We start from the raw sequence: 12,080 nt of genomic DNA, 5'->3' as shown, positions 1-12,080 counted from the left end.
TTTTTAAATATTCTTTTAACATATAAACTTTCTACAATTCTCAAAGATGTTAGAGGAAATACATAATATTTTACTATATTCTCAGTAAGAAATTTTCCATGCATGAATATGTATAAATATATATAAACACATATAACATATATAAATATTTATAAACATATATAATTATATAAGATATGTCCATATATGTTTATACATCCTTCTTTTATTTGTAAAATTACCTTTAAATATACTAAAAATAATAATAATAATGAGAAAATATCAAAAATAACTAAAAGGAAAATTTTTGCATTGTTTGTTTCAGAAAAAATCAAGTTTGAAAAAATGTAAAAGAATTGCTCATATATAATTGCATGTAAAATTATATACAGTTATATATGAGCAAATTTTTTTGCATTTTTCCTTGATTTTTTCTAAACTAAGCAATCCGAAAATTGTCTTATTAAGTATTTGTTATGTTTTCTCAATATTGTTATTATTTTTACACTAAAAAGTAATTTTACAAAAGAAAGAAAGATGTATGAACGTATTTCATGTATAATTATATATGATTATAAATATTTATACGTGTTTATACATACTTATACACATTAATGTATAAAAAATTTTTTATCGGAATGATCAAAATTATCTTTAGTGTAGTTTGTTTGGTGTACTTTGATGGTGATTGTCCAGATATCCATATTAGCATCGAGGATAACATCGTTTTTTTACATTTCAAACAGCATTCTTCAAACATATCACTACTATGTTTAATTTTAAATGGATAACAAAATTCGACGTACATTGCAGTTTTTGAATCTTTTGATTTCAATAAACATTTTTTGCATACTGCAATTACCTTTGTAGTTGGTGTATTTGATATTGTAATTCCCAAACGTTTTTAAAAACGTTTACTTAATACTAAGAAATTACATCTAATTTCTGAATGCGGTAAAGTCTCCCGATCAAATCCTCGATTTTGCACTCTTCTCAAAATTTCATCGTATATAAAATAATGGGAAGCATAGATTCTTGCATAACACATAAAGCATAAAGCATAAGAAAATCGATCAATCAGAGTTCTTTATTTTATGGAAATAAAGGATTTGATTGATTCGTTTTTTTATGCATTATGCGTTTTTGCAAAACTTCCCTGACATTTCTCAGTTATTTCTATGGATGCTTGTTATCATTATTTATCATTATGGTTATCGCTTTACTCTCTAAATCTGAATCAATGAATAATCACTGATATCAGTGCCAAGTATACCACTAGTAATCAGTGAATGAAACGTGAGATCCCCAACTTAACTAAACTTTATTATGTAATCTATTAATAATCAATCGGAAAGTTCTGTCCATTTAGCGGTGAGTAGCTAGAACTGTCGATAACTCTAATGTCTAAACTAAGCTCAATTTTTTAGTTTCACCATCTGTCAATAAAATTCAGTATATAATAGTTTGCATCAATAACATTGCTTTTTATTGCATCGAAAGTCGACATTTTAGCCAAATAAGCGTCATTTGCGTTAATCTTTTGCTTCAAATGGAAGAAAACTGCAGCTGAAGCTCATTGAATGCTTATAGAAGTTTATGATGATAGTGCTCCTTCCGATAAAACATGCAGCGAATGGTTTCGACGCTTTAAAAGTGATAATTTTGATATGGAGGACAAAGAGCGTTCTGGACGGCCAAGAGCATTTGAAGACGAAGAATTGCATTGGTGGATAAAGACCCATGTGTCAAACGCAAAAATAACGCAGAAGCATTAAATTGTGTTCAACCTGTTATTTCTGATCGTTTGAAAACCTTGGGAAAGGTCTACAAGAAAGGAAAATAGGTCTCATATGCATTGAAACCAAGAGACAAACCTTGAAAGGCGAAAAACCATCTGCGAAATTCTGTTTGCTAGACAACAAAGAAAAGGGTTTTTGCACTGAATTGTGACTGGTGATGAAAAGTGGATCTATTTCGATAACCCCAAACGCCGAAAAACCATTTGCAATCCAGGCCAACCATCGACATCGACGCCAAAGCGGAACTTGGAAATAACGCGGAATTGTTTAAATAACGAGTTGGAATATATATATTAAAGATAAGTTACAAACTTATTTTTATTTTGCTTTAAATAGCGAACAATATAAAGCAATGATACTTGAGAAATAAAAAGTGTCAAAAGAAATTAATGCATTTAAAAATCAATGGCTATTAGTTTTTGCAATAAGGTGGATTTAAATACGGTGAATCGAGAAGGTAACCACTAGTTGAAATATTGTTCCACTGATTATATGATTTTGTCTGAATTAAATAATTTTTTTCCCTACAAATGAAGTAATTTGATAAAATATACGATTTTATTTAATATTATATGTACAATGATTTCTCATGTTGCATATGTAATTATCGAATTATACATAGAGATTTCATATGAATCTTATAATAATTTCGAAGACATTATCCCACAATTACATTAAGTGCTTACCCCCTCGCGGTGAACGCTAAAGTCTTTTGTCTGTTAATTAATTGTTAAAAAGAAGATAACTTGACCTTAACGTTCATTGTATCTGGATAAACAATATTGCAAAAATCCGCTATTATTTTCGTTTTGCCAATAGACCATGTGTATAGAATGTGTAATGTTTACGTGTCCATGTGAAGCATGCATATATGTATGTGTATATTGTATTGATATACACATGCAAACATTGTGTGTATTTCCTTGTGTATATTTCCGTCAAATCGTTCGGAATACCCATGGAATCGTGACGATATAATAAATGTCACATTAATAAATAATGATAATTTATTGATATTATCATAATATTATATGATATAAATAATTAATAATCCAGCGATCAAGAAACATGAGTAGAATTATGAAAGTACTGCAAAATATAAAAAATGTAAAGATTAAAAAATTTACACGTTAAAAATGAGAAAACACGAAGGAAGACAAATGGAAAATTTTGTTGACTAATAGATTCAAAATAAATCGAAGACTATTCATCATGCTTTATTTTCTTACATTTTAAATTTTAGAATAGATCTCCTTAGTGTACTTTAATCTATAAAACATAAATCTGTAAAAAATGTATAATTTTGCAGTTTTATTTTACGCCAATATATACGCCAACAACGCAGTGACGATGATAAATGATAGCACTGCTAGTAGTCAAACTTTATCTTAATTGATTTTGCACAATGTTTCGGTTTAAAAGGAGGGGATATCCTCAAGTAGGGATAGACTTATAAATATACCGTCAGAAACGTGCTTCACAATTCATGAGAGAACGTAAATAATTTTACAATTTACAGAGAGCGAAGTTCTGAATGTAAGTAAAATATTTTTTATCTTGTACACATTTTTAATTTATTTTGACAACTTAATTTGAAAAATTGTAAAGACCATTTAAGGAACTACTTGTTGGTATCAGCTACTTTAATAGCAATTTTGGTGTCTATTACGATTTAGCCAAATGTAAAAAGTTGATATTTAAGAGTACATAATAACACTACTAGGTACTTAGTCTATTGGTTGTTAAATATGACTACTCTCTAAATCTGAATCAATGGATAGTCACTAATTACTCAGTAGCATATTTTACACTTGTAATCAGTGAAATTAATTAAAAAGGAAGAATGTTTGAGCATTATATAACTAAAATACTGATATTTGCACGTTAATTTCAATCTTCCAATATCACATTCATTGAATTTAAGCACTAAAACAAGGTTAGTTAGATCACACAATAAAGATTAGCTAGATTTGGAATTAGGGATCTCACATCTAATTCATTAATTACCAGTGGCATACTAATTACCAGTTGGCACTGATCAGTGATTATCCACTAATTCAGATTTAAAGAGTATAATTACGTTTCGGCTATTTTAGATGCGCTTTTAATTTACCAAGTAATTATAATATTTTGTTGTGGAAATTTTATTGCGGAAGTGTAAAAAAATATTCATTATATTATTCATCAATTCGGAATTTAAAAACCGTTATAGTGGGTAAATGCAGCATTCTTTAAAAAAGTGGAATATTTATTACGATAAGTGTTTTAAACATAATAAAAGAAACGATAAAATTAAAGTTAAACGCATCTCGTCTATTATGATAGATTTAATAACATTTTCACCTTATATTACATGAAATTATTGCATTATAAAAAACTAAAAAAGTTCATTTTTGTTGTATACCCGATATATCATATACACTTTGGTTTCTACATTAAAAGATCAGCCATTAACTTTAGTATGGTATTCATGGATTCAATGTTTCCTATTCGATTTTTTGCATTGCTTTAACTTTTTTATAATATAATTTGAAGATTCGGATTAAAAGTGGCCATTTTTGCGAATTTTTCCAATAACATTTCTTTGAAGCATTGTAATTAATTGAAAATAAAATATTATTTATTTGATTGATATTTATCTGTCTTTGTCTGACTTTGAGGTATAAATTTCACACGTTTTGAGCTAAAAAATACATATTCAGTCCAGACTCTAGTGTTAGCGAGAAAGTAACCAAAAATAACAATATCGTACTAAGGTTAAGATTGATACCGTTTTCTAATTTTGTATTAATTTTAGTTTTGTTTATAAAGAATGTAATATACGCTTATTTTGAGAGCAAATCGCGTAAGGTTTGTTTTGCATATATCACATAGCACTGCAGCGCCTGCAAAACACTCAGAAAGCGCTTATGCAAGTGACATGGTGCCTTCTAAAGCACTTTGCAGGCACTGCTGTACTATGTCGCGTCGGTATAAAATCGGCATTATTACTCATTATTATTCATATTCTAATAATACAAATTTTTTATTTTAATGTATGATTTTTATAATTTTTGAAAGTTACATAAAGTTGTTTTATTATATTTTATAATTTAAAAAATTTTTTTATAGATTCAATGTTAAACATCCGGATTAGGACCTTCAAACTTTTAACAAACTTTTAAGAGACACACATTTACTTATTTGAATAAAATTACAACCGTCTGCAATGAAAATTACAAGCAGTAAGGCTGATTCATTCATTAAAGAGAATTTATTGAATAATAATGATGAGCGTGCGATAAATGATGTCATGCTCAAAATAAAAATCAGAGAAGATAAAGATAGGGGATTCTCGAGTGACGTTGATTCTTCTCTCGACAATTCTGATGAATGGGATAATTTATTGGACAGTCTCATCAACGAGCGCAAAACATTCGTAACAAAATGTAGACAAGAATTTGACAGCCGCATATTACCAGAATATTTCGATCGGTGGACAATTAAACAGCAGTACGATCACCTAGTAAGCAATGTCAGCAGATATTTCCCAAACATACCCGAATCTTTGAAGTCCATATTGCCGGCAATCTTCGAAAGTGGAGATTTCAGTGAACGAAGAGGAAATACGAAACCGGATTGGTTAATAATGGATAAATTTTATCGCGGACAGCGCTTTGCCGAACGTTATTTCAGCGTGATTCTTCTAAGTCAAATTATGAGTCTAATCCAGATATTTAGTTTCTATGACGGATTGAAATCGCTGATCTTCAGTCAAGAGTCAAGCACTCCGTACAGCGCCTTTATACGATATCTCAGGTCGGTCAAGAGCTTCAGAAACTGGTACACGAGTGATCCTTGGTGTCAAGGTACGCCAGCTTATCGCGACATCCAGAGAGTACGAAGATTACACAGCGCCATGAGATCAAAATTCTGCAAGAAAAGCTTTGAGGAGATTGATCGAGACAGTAAGATTCAAAATGTATGGTGTCCTATTTTGGGAAAAGTCACGAAAGACTTCGCAGACACGTGTCCGATGGCGAAGAGCCAGCAGTGTCCTTATACGATGATAAGAACGAAAAATCTGAACCAAGGCGATATGACGGGCACTTTGTTCAGTTGCATGGGTTTGATAGTGCTTTATCCGGAGAAGTTCGGAATATATGCTAGTGACGAAGATCTGGAGGCTTTTTGCCATCTTTGGCGCGGTTTGGGCTACCTGATGGGCATAGAAGATCAGTATAACTTCTGTCGCGGTAATTTGCAGGAAGTACGCCAACGAAGTAAAGATTTTATTGAGCACTGGGTAAAACCGAATTTCCGCGAGGTAACACCAGAGTGGGAGCACATGATAATGTGTGTTTGTGAAGGCGTAGTTTATATGGATGTTCCATCCAACTATAAAGTGATGCTGCTTTATCTCTGTGACATATTTGAACTCAATATGCCTCGCCTGTACAGTTCCTTCAGTCTACTGGAGAAAATATTGTATGCGCTGCAGAAATTTATGCTCTGTTACATGATGAAACTACCTGGTGTCAACTTTATTTTAAATAAGGTGATGAACACGTGTCTAGATCGGGCAACCGCCTTTAACAGTGTCAAACATGCCGAGCTTAAGAAAAAGTCATCCAAAATGTTCGAACAGTTTATACCGCTTAAATTCGATAATAGAACCTTATAATTAATTTCATTTCTTTGTTTCATAGCTTTATGTAACAAATTTTAGATTATCGGAGAATTTAGATATTCTACGTATCAGATAATTTAGATATTCTATGTAGATAATCAGATAAATTATGATAAAAGAGAGAGAGGTTAAAGAAGCTGCAAAAGAAATTTAGATTTATAGCTCCAAAAATAAATTAAAATAACGTTATACATAAAGGACTCTCAAAATTAAAAAATAAAGAAAACATGTCGGGCAAATTAGAATCACGATAATTAGAACGCAAATTAATTATTTATATATATTTTTTAGTCAATCTATAAGCCAAACGTTTCGGAACATTGTGATTTGTGGACTGCTGTACATTCAACTTTACGTTGGTTATTTTTTATTTTACGATCGTTAAAATTTTTCATTATGTCTATTGGTCTAAGTTTTTTTTATTATTATATATAATTATTTTCATTTATTATTTTCATCAAAATGATTATCCATAATTACTTTTATTGTAATTCTTGACTCCTTTTGAATTTAAGACGTTTGACTTTGCAACTAGTATGAGCAATACATTCATTATTTTCTAATCAATTTGAGAGAAATAACGTTTATGATTATATTGATTTGTTCGCTGAATATGACTTAAAATGAAGCTGAAACGATTAACTCATATACTAATTAAGAAGAATATATTAAATCAAATTAATTAATAAAGTAAAATGGATATTAACACGTATAAAATTTTAATTATAAAGCGATAAGTATGTTTTATTCGAGAACAATTAGAATGTATTTATCAATGTAGTTAACTACGTATTGAAATGCATATATTCTAAAAATATAATTTCGTTATCAAGTGACATGCAGTTAACTATTTGCTATGTACATTCCAACTGTTTACGAATTATATCATATCACTTTAAATATATTATTTGCGCAACTACGGAAACTCACATTTTACTTATACATATTTAAGTTAACAAAAAGTTACTTTTCTTATTGCTGCAGCTTTTATATAATTTTTTATTTAAATTGTTTATTTAACATTATTTATTTAAATTTATGTATTTGGCAGTGTTAAAAGATTTATGATTATTAATTTAAAAGGACATTTAAAAAAGACGTCACGCTATATCATAAAAATTATACTTTGTATAGAAATATTAATGTCAACGAATTTCGAAGATAGACTGAGCTTTTAAATTATTTTCAGAATATTGTTTTATTAAATAAAACAAAATCGGATAAATTGTGAAAAAAGATTTTATAAAATAAAGTATACAGCAAATAAGTATTTATTTTTATATTGCAAATAAGATATTTATCGATCTGTTTATTTATATAAAAATAAATATTGAATAATAAAAGATTTTTTTTATTATTTTAATCAATTTTTTTCTTTACCTTTCTTCACAGCTTTTCAAATAAATTTAACATAAGTGCAATATTACATTGTTTCTATTATATGTATACATATGTATATATCTAATCCATCTTAGTAGTAATATTTTATTTGAAATTAAAAATCTTTTATCGGCATCGATCTAGTTCGGCGTCAGCAGAGAGTAACCTCGTCAGTAACCGGAATGTCGATCTCAGGTTTTCTCTCTGATATGTATCAAGATAACTTTAGTACACAGTGGAATTGAATGGAACCATACAATTCCTCTTACTAAATTTATACTACTAGAGAGAAAATCTGAGAGAAGACATGAGGGTCTTTTTCCTAAACGGACTATTATAAATTATAGTGGCACTTCTTTGCGGATATTTATATATTTTCTACATTTATATTCTTATTTTTAATTATTTTATTTTATTTTAATTATTTTATTTTCGCTAATCATTTCGCATTAAAATATAAATTTTAATACTATCTAATTATTAAAAAAGTATTAAAAAAGCTGTTCTGTTTTTACCAAATATATTTGCAATTTGCAAACCGTTGAATAAAATTAGAATTCTTCTAATTGTAAGCTACATTTAATTTAAAGCTGTAAAAATAATTTAAATAAATAAGAACGAATTAACCTGTAGAGGCCCTTCACCATCCTCCCCAATTTCTCAGCGGTCCTCTTTTCTTTGTAAATATATGTGTACTTATCCGTAAAAAAAACGAGCTACTAATAAATTTAAGTAATCCGTTTTTGCAGGTGAATATATTTTTAATTTATTTTTTATTTTTATGTCTAATTATTTTATTGCATAATCTTTAATATTATAAAAAACAAGTTAAAAGAAAAAGGGCTACGAACCAAAAATTTTATCTATAAAATTGGTAGAAAAGTAAAAAAATATCTTAATAAATTATGAAATTTAATAACATGCCAGCTAACAACAATAAACGTTTCGATTACGATCGGATCATTTTATCAATGTTTACAAAATCTGTCTACGGTAAAAAAAAAAACATAACATAAAGTCGATCGAAAATTGAATATGTACTTCGCATTTTGAATAACTATATAATTGTTGTTATCAATAAATTAAGAAGGATCTTCGTCTTGTTAGTTAAACTGAACAGTAACATACATATGTACATTAGAATCAAATACATATATGTGTATTACGTTTTGTTACGTTTTGCTTTTTATGTTCAGCACATTAGTTGATATAAAATATTTAAAATTAGAAAATAAATGTCAAATATGCTCTCCATTATACTATGATGTAATATCACATTAAACTTCAAAAAGAAAAATTCATTAATTCCGCAACAAAATACTAAATAAATTGGATTTTACTTGTTTCACGTAATGTAAAGTCAAATTAACAATATATATTCAAGACTCGGTTAAGAAATAAAGTCGTATCAGTCAGTTGTATTTAAAACAATCTTATTTAAAGTATGCATTTTTAATGAAAAAATAAAGTAGTTATTTAGTATTTATTATTTTAAAATATTTTTCTCGCTTATTTCTCATTTAATATTTTAAGTAAGTGTTTGAAATTTATCTAAAGTATGACGTTTCGTATTATTTGTCGCAAATGTCGCAAATACGTTTTCAAAAAAAATTTGAAAGAGAGCGGCACGCCGCACAGGTACTTACCTGTACGAGTCGGTAAAGGATTGAACTGCGCGGTAACTTCGCATAAATGTGACGCGTCTCCCCCTCCCCCCCTCTCTCGTGCCCACTCGCCAAAACAATTACCAAGGACGCGCGCCAACCTGTCGAAATTAACGCATAAATTACAAAATAAGTAAAATAATCTTATGAGAATTTTATTACTCTCCAATAAATAGGCTTTATTGCATGGCTTTTGCTTTACTTCTTACATTCGTTACGCACACAATGTATTTCAAATTGTTACAATAAGTGATTATTAGTTTGTAATACGCGATGTACGCAATACTTTTATCAAAAGATTGACACATTGTGACTTTTTGTTATTTTTAAATCGTTAAATTCTGTTATTTATATCTTATTCCGTATTTTTAATAAAGAAAAATGATAGGTAAATTATATTTAAATTATATATCTTTAAATTATTCTCACATTATTCTATTTAGTTTAAATTTGTTATATAACTTTAAAAAAATATTTGCATTGATCTTTATTTAAAGAGAGAGAAAAAGAAAAGATGTATATTTTATTATTAATCTTTATTTAATTGTAAATCATCAAAGAGAGCAATAAAGATTGTGGTATAATATTGAGATGTCAAAAACTCTTCACAATTATATAAAAGCGCAATTATATAAAAAAAGATTCTTTTACCTTTTACTTTTTGTCAGAGTTCGCATTATTTTATAAAATTGATGTTGATATCACGGTGGTATCGTTAATGTACGAAAACTTCCTAGCGTCGCACAAAAATAGACGGAGATGATCGCTTTCAGGTTTTGCTCTGATTGAAGACCTTTTTCCGCAAAATGCCTCCGCGCATTACTGCCTCTGAAGAAGTGGATGTAAACTACACAACAATATCCATTTTTTTTGCTCCTTTTTCGCTCCTGGAAATAAATTGCTGAAATCATTTAAATAATTAAAATCTATCAAATTAATAGAGATTTTAATGATTTCAGCGATTTATTTTCATCAAGAGCAGTGCAAAATATGGATATTGTGTAGTTTACATCTACTTCTTCAGAGGGCAGTAGTGCGTGAGGGCATTTTGTGGTTACAGGAAAAAGACCCTCATGTCCTCTCTCAGGTTTCTCTCTGATACTACATTTGTATCTCATGATTCTTATACGATCAGCTGTTAACTTAGCTGTCGTTTCCTTCATGCTATGTAATTCGGAGTATACTTCCCAAAAAAGTTTTTCGTTTAATTTTAATCATCCAATTTAAATTATTCGGAAATATACGTTAGAGTGTATAAATTGATTGTTTAACGTATGATCATACGTATATTGTGCACATAAAAAAAGATACAATTATACGGAATACCGTAAAATTGTTGACCATGTCCGCCACGGAAGTGGAGGATGATATTTATGCGGGATATAATGATTATCCAGCGGTGTACAATATTAAAGATCTCGAGCAGGATGAATTATTTCAGGAAGTTGTCAGGACAAGTTATGGAAAAAGATCAATAGTGAGTAAACACAATTAGTCATTATGTTTCTTGTGTCGCTAAAACTTTATTTTATATTGCACAATATTAAATTGTAATTACTAATTAAGCATCTGCTTCTTTTCTGGCTACACATATATTTTATTTGATATTTGACAGTTCACTCCCAAGACACCAGGCACTGCAATGCGTCTTGGAACATCAAGTCGAGTAAGTTATTTGGAGTTTATACATAGCTACACATGTAGTAGAATAACGGATATTCTATCATAAACAATTTAATTGCAGTTTTTGTGACTAATTTAAAATAACTTTTCCTTAATAATAAAGGATATTTTATGATATAGATTTTTATGAGTGCAAATAGATTATGATCATTGTATTTATGATTTTAAATCAATTTAAATAGTACTTGAATTTTTTCTTATAAGAAGATTTTTAATATAAAAATTTCGAAAAAATAAATTTCATATTAGATAAAGAATTTATTATTAACCTTTAATGCAACACATATAATAATTTATATATCTTATTATAATTTTATAATTTTATTGATATTACACTTGGTTTTGACATATTTCAAGAATGCTTGATCTTGTGCTTTTATTTTTCTAGTTTCAAAGAAGTGGTATTACCACATCAATGCAACCTATGACTAGTGGACTTAGACCTATGACAGCGGTGAGGAGTGCCGGATACACAAGCAGTCAACAAGCTTTTGATCCTCTTAATATGGGAACTAGTTCCAGAGGTCCTGCGCCTCCACTGGAAATTAACAAAGAAGACACGTAAGATTTATATTTATATTTTCATTGCACATATGTGTGTATTTAATGTATACGTAGTATTAAAAAAATTAATAAAATATATTTAAATGATTTTTTCTATTAAAGACCGGAAGAGAAGATAAAAACAACTGAAAGAAGAATAATGGGTTTGATTGAAACTTCTGTACAGGCAGCCTCAGAAAATAATATAAAAATCGCCTTGGAACGAGCGCGTGAAGCTTCTTCAAGAGAAAGGGCTCTTATACGATTGCAAGAACAAGCTAGTCTTAGTGATAATCACAATATAGACTTAACATTTGCTGTAAGCTCCTTAAATCATTATAAACTCTTATATTTTGTTATTTT

At 28.9% G+C, this 12,080-nt stretch overlaps 2 protein-coding genes across 2 annotated transcripts in view; both read left to right on the top strand.

Annotated features, from left to right (window-relative positions):
* Nucleotides 1-4,965: 4,965 nt before the first annotated feature.
* Nucleotides 4,966-6,441, top strand: LOC108756672. The gene has a single exon (XM_018500659.1). It carries the CDS (start codon nucleotides 4,987-4,989, stop codon nucleotides 6,439-6,441), a length of 1,455 nt encoding a protein of 484 aa, XP_018356161.1. The 5' UTR covers nucleotides 4,966-4,986.
* A 4,273-nt stretch (nucleotides 6,442-10,714) lies between these two features.
* Nucleotides 10,715-12,080, top strand: part of LOC108756907 (intraflagellar transport protein 88 homolog) — a 5,390-nt gene continuing 4,024 nt past the window's right edge. The window contains exons 1-4 of the mRNA XM_018501075.1: nucleotides 10,715-10,968; nucleotides 11,107-11,157; nucleotides 11,563-11,735; nucleotides 11,841-12,036. Of these exons, the coding sequence (XP_018356577.1) occupies nucleotides 10,834-10,968; nucleotides 11,107-11,157; nucleotides 11,563-11,735; nucleotides 11,841-12,036 (555 nt within the window). The 5' untranslated portion in view covers nucleotides 10,715-10,833. The remainder of the gene's footprint in view (nucleotides 10,969-11,106; nucleotides 11,158-11,562; nucleotides 11,736-11,840; nucleotides 12,037-12,080) is intronic.

The sequence above is a fragment of the Trachymyrmex septentrionalis genome, unplaced genomic scaffold, assembly GCF_001594115.1.
Source record: "Trachymyrmex septentrionalis isolate Tsep2-gDNA-1 unplaced genomic scaffold, Tsep1.0 scaffold13, whole genome shotgun sequence".
NCBI lineage: Eukaryota > Metazoa > Arthropoda > Insecta > Hymenoptera > Formicidae > Trachymyrmex > Trachymyrmex septentrionalis.
The sequence above is the reverse complement of the archived record's forward strand: the minus strand, read 5'-3'. Positions and strand labels throughout refer to the sequence as shown.

Excerpts from the sequence above, each read along its gene's own strand:
- LOC108756672 (XM_018500659.1), top strand. The coding sequence starts at position 4,987 with ATGAAAATTACAAGCAGTAAGGCTGATTCATTCATTAAAGAGAATTTA.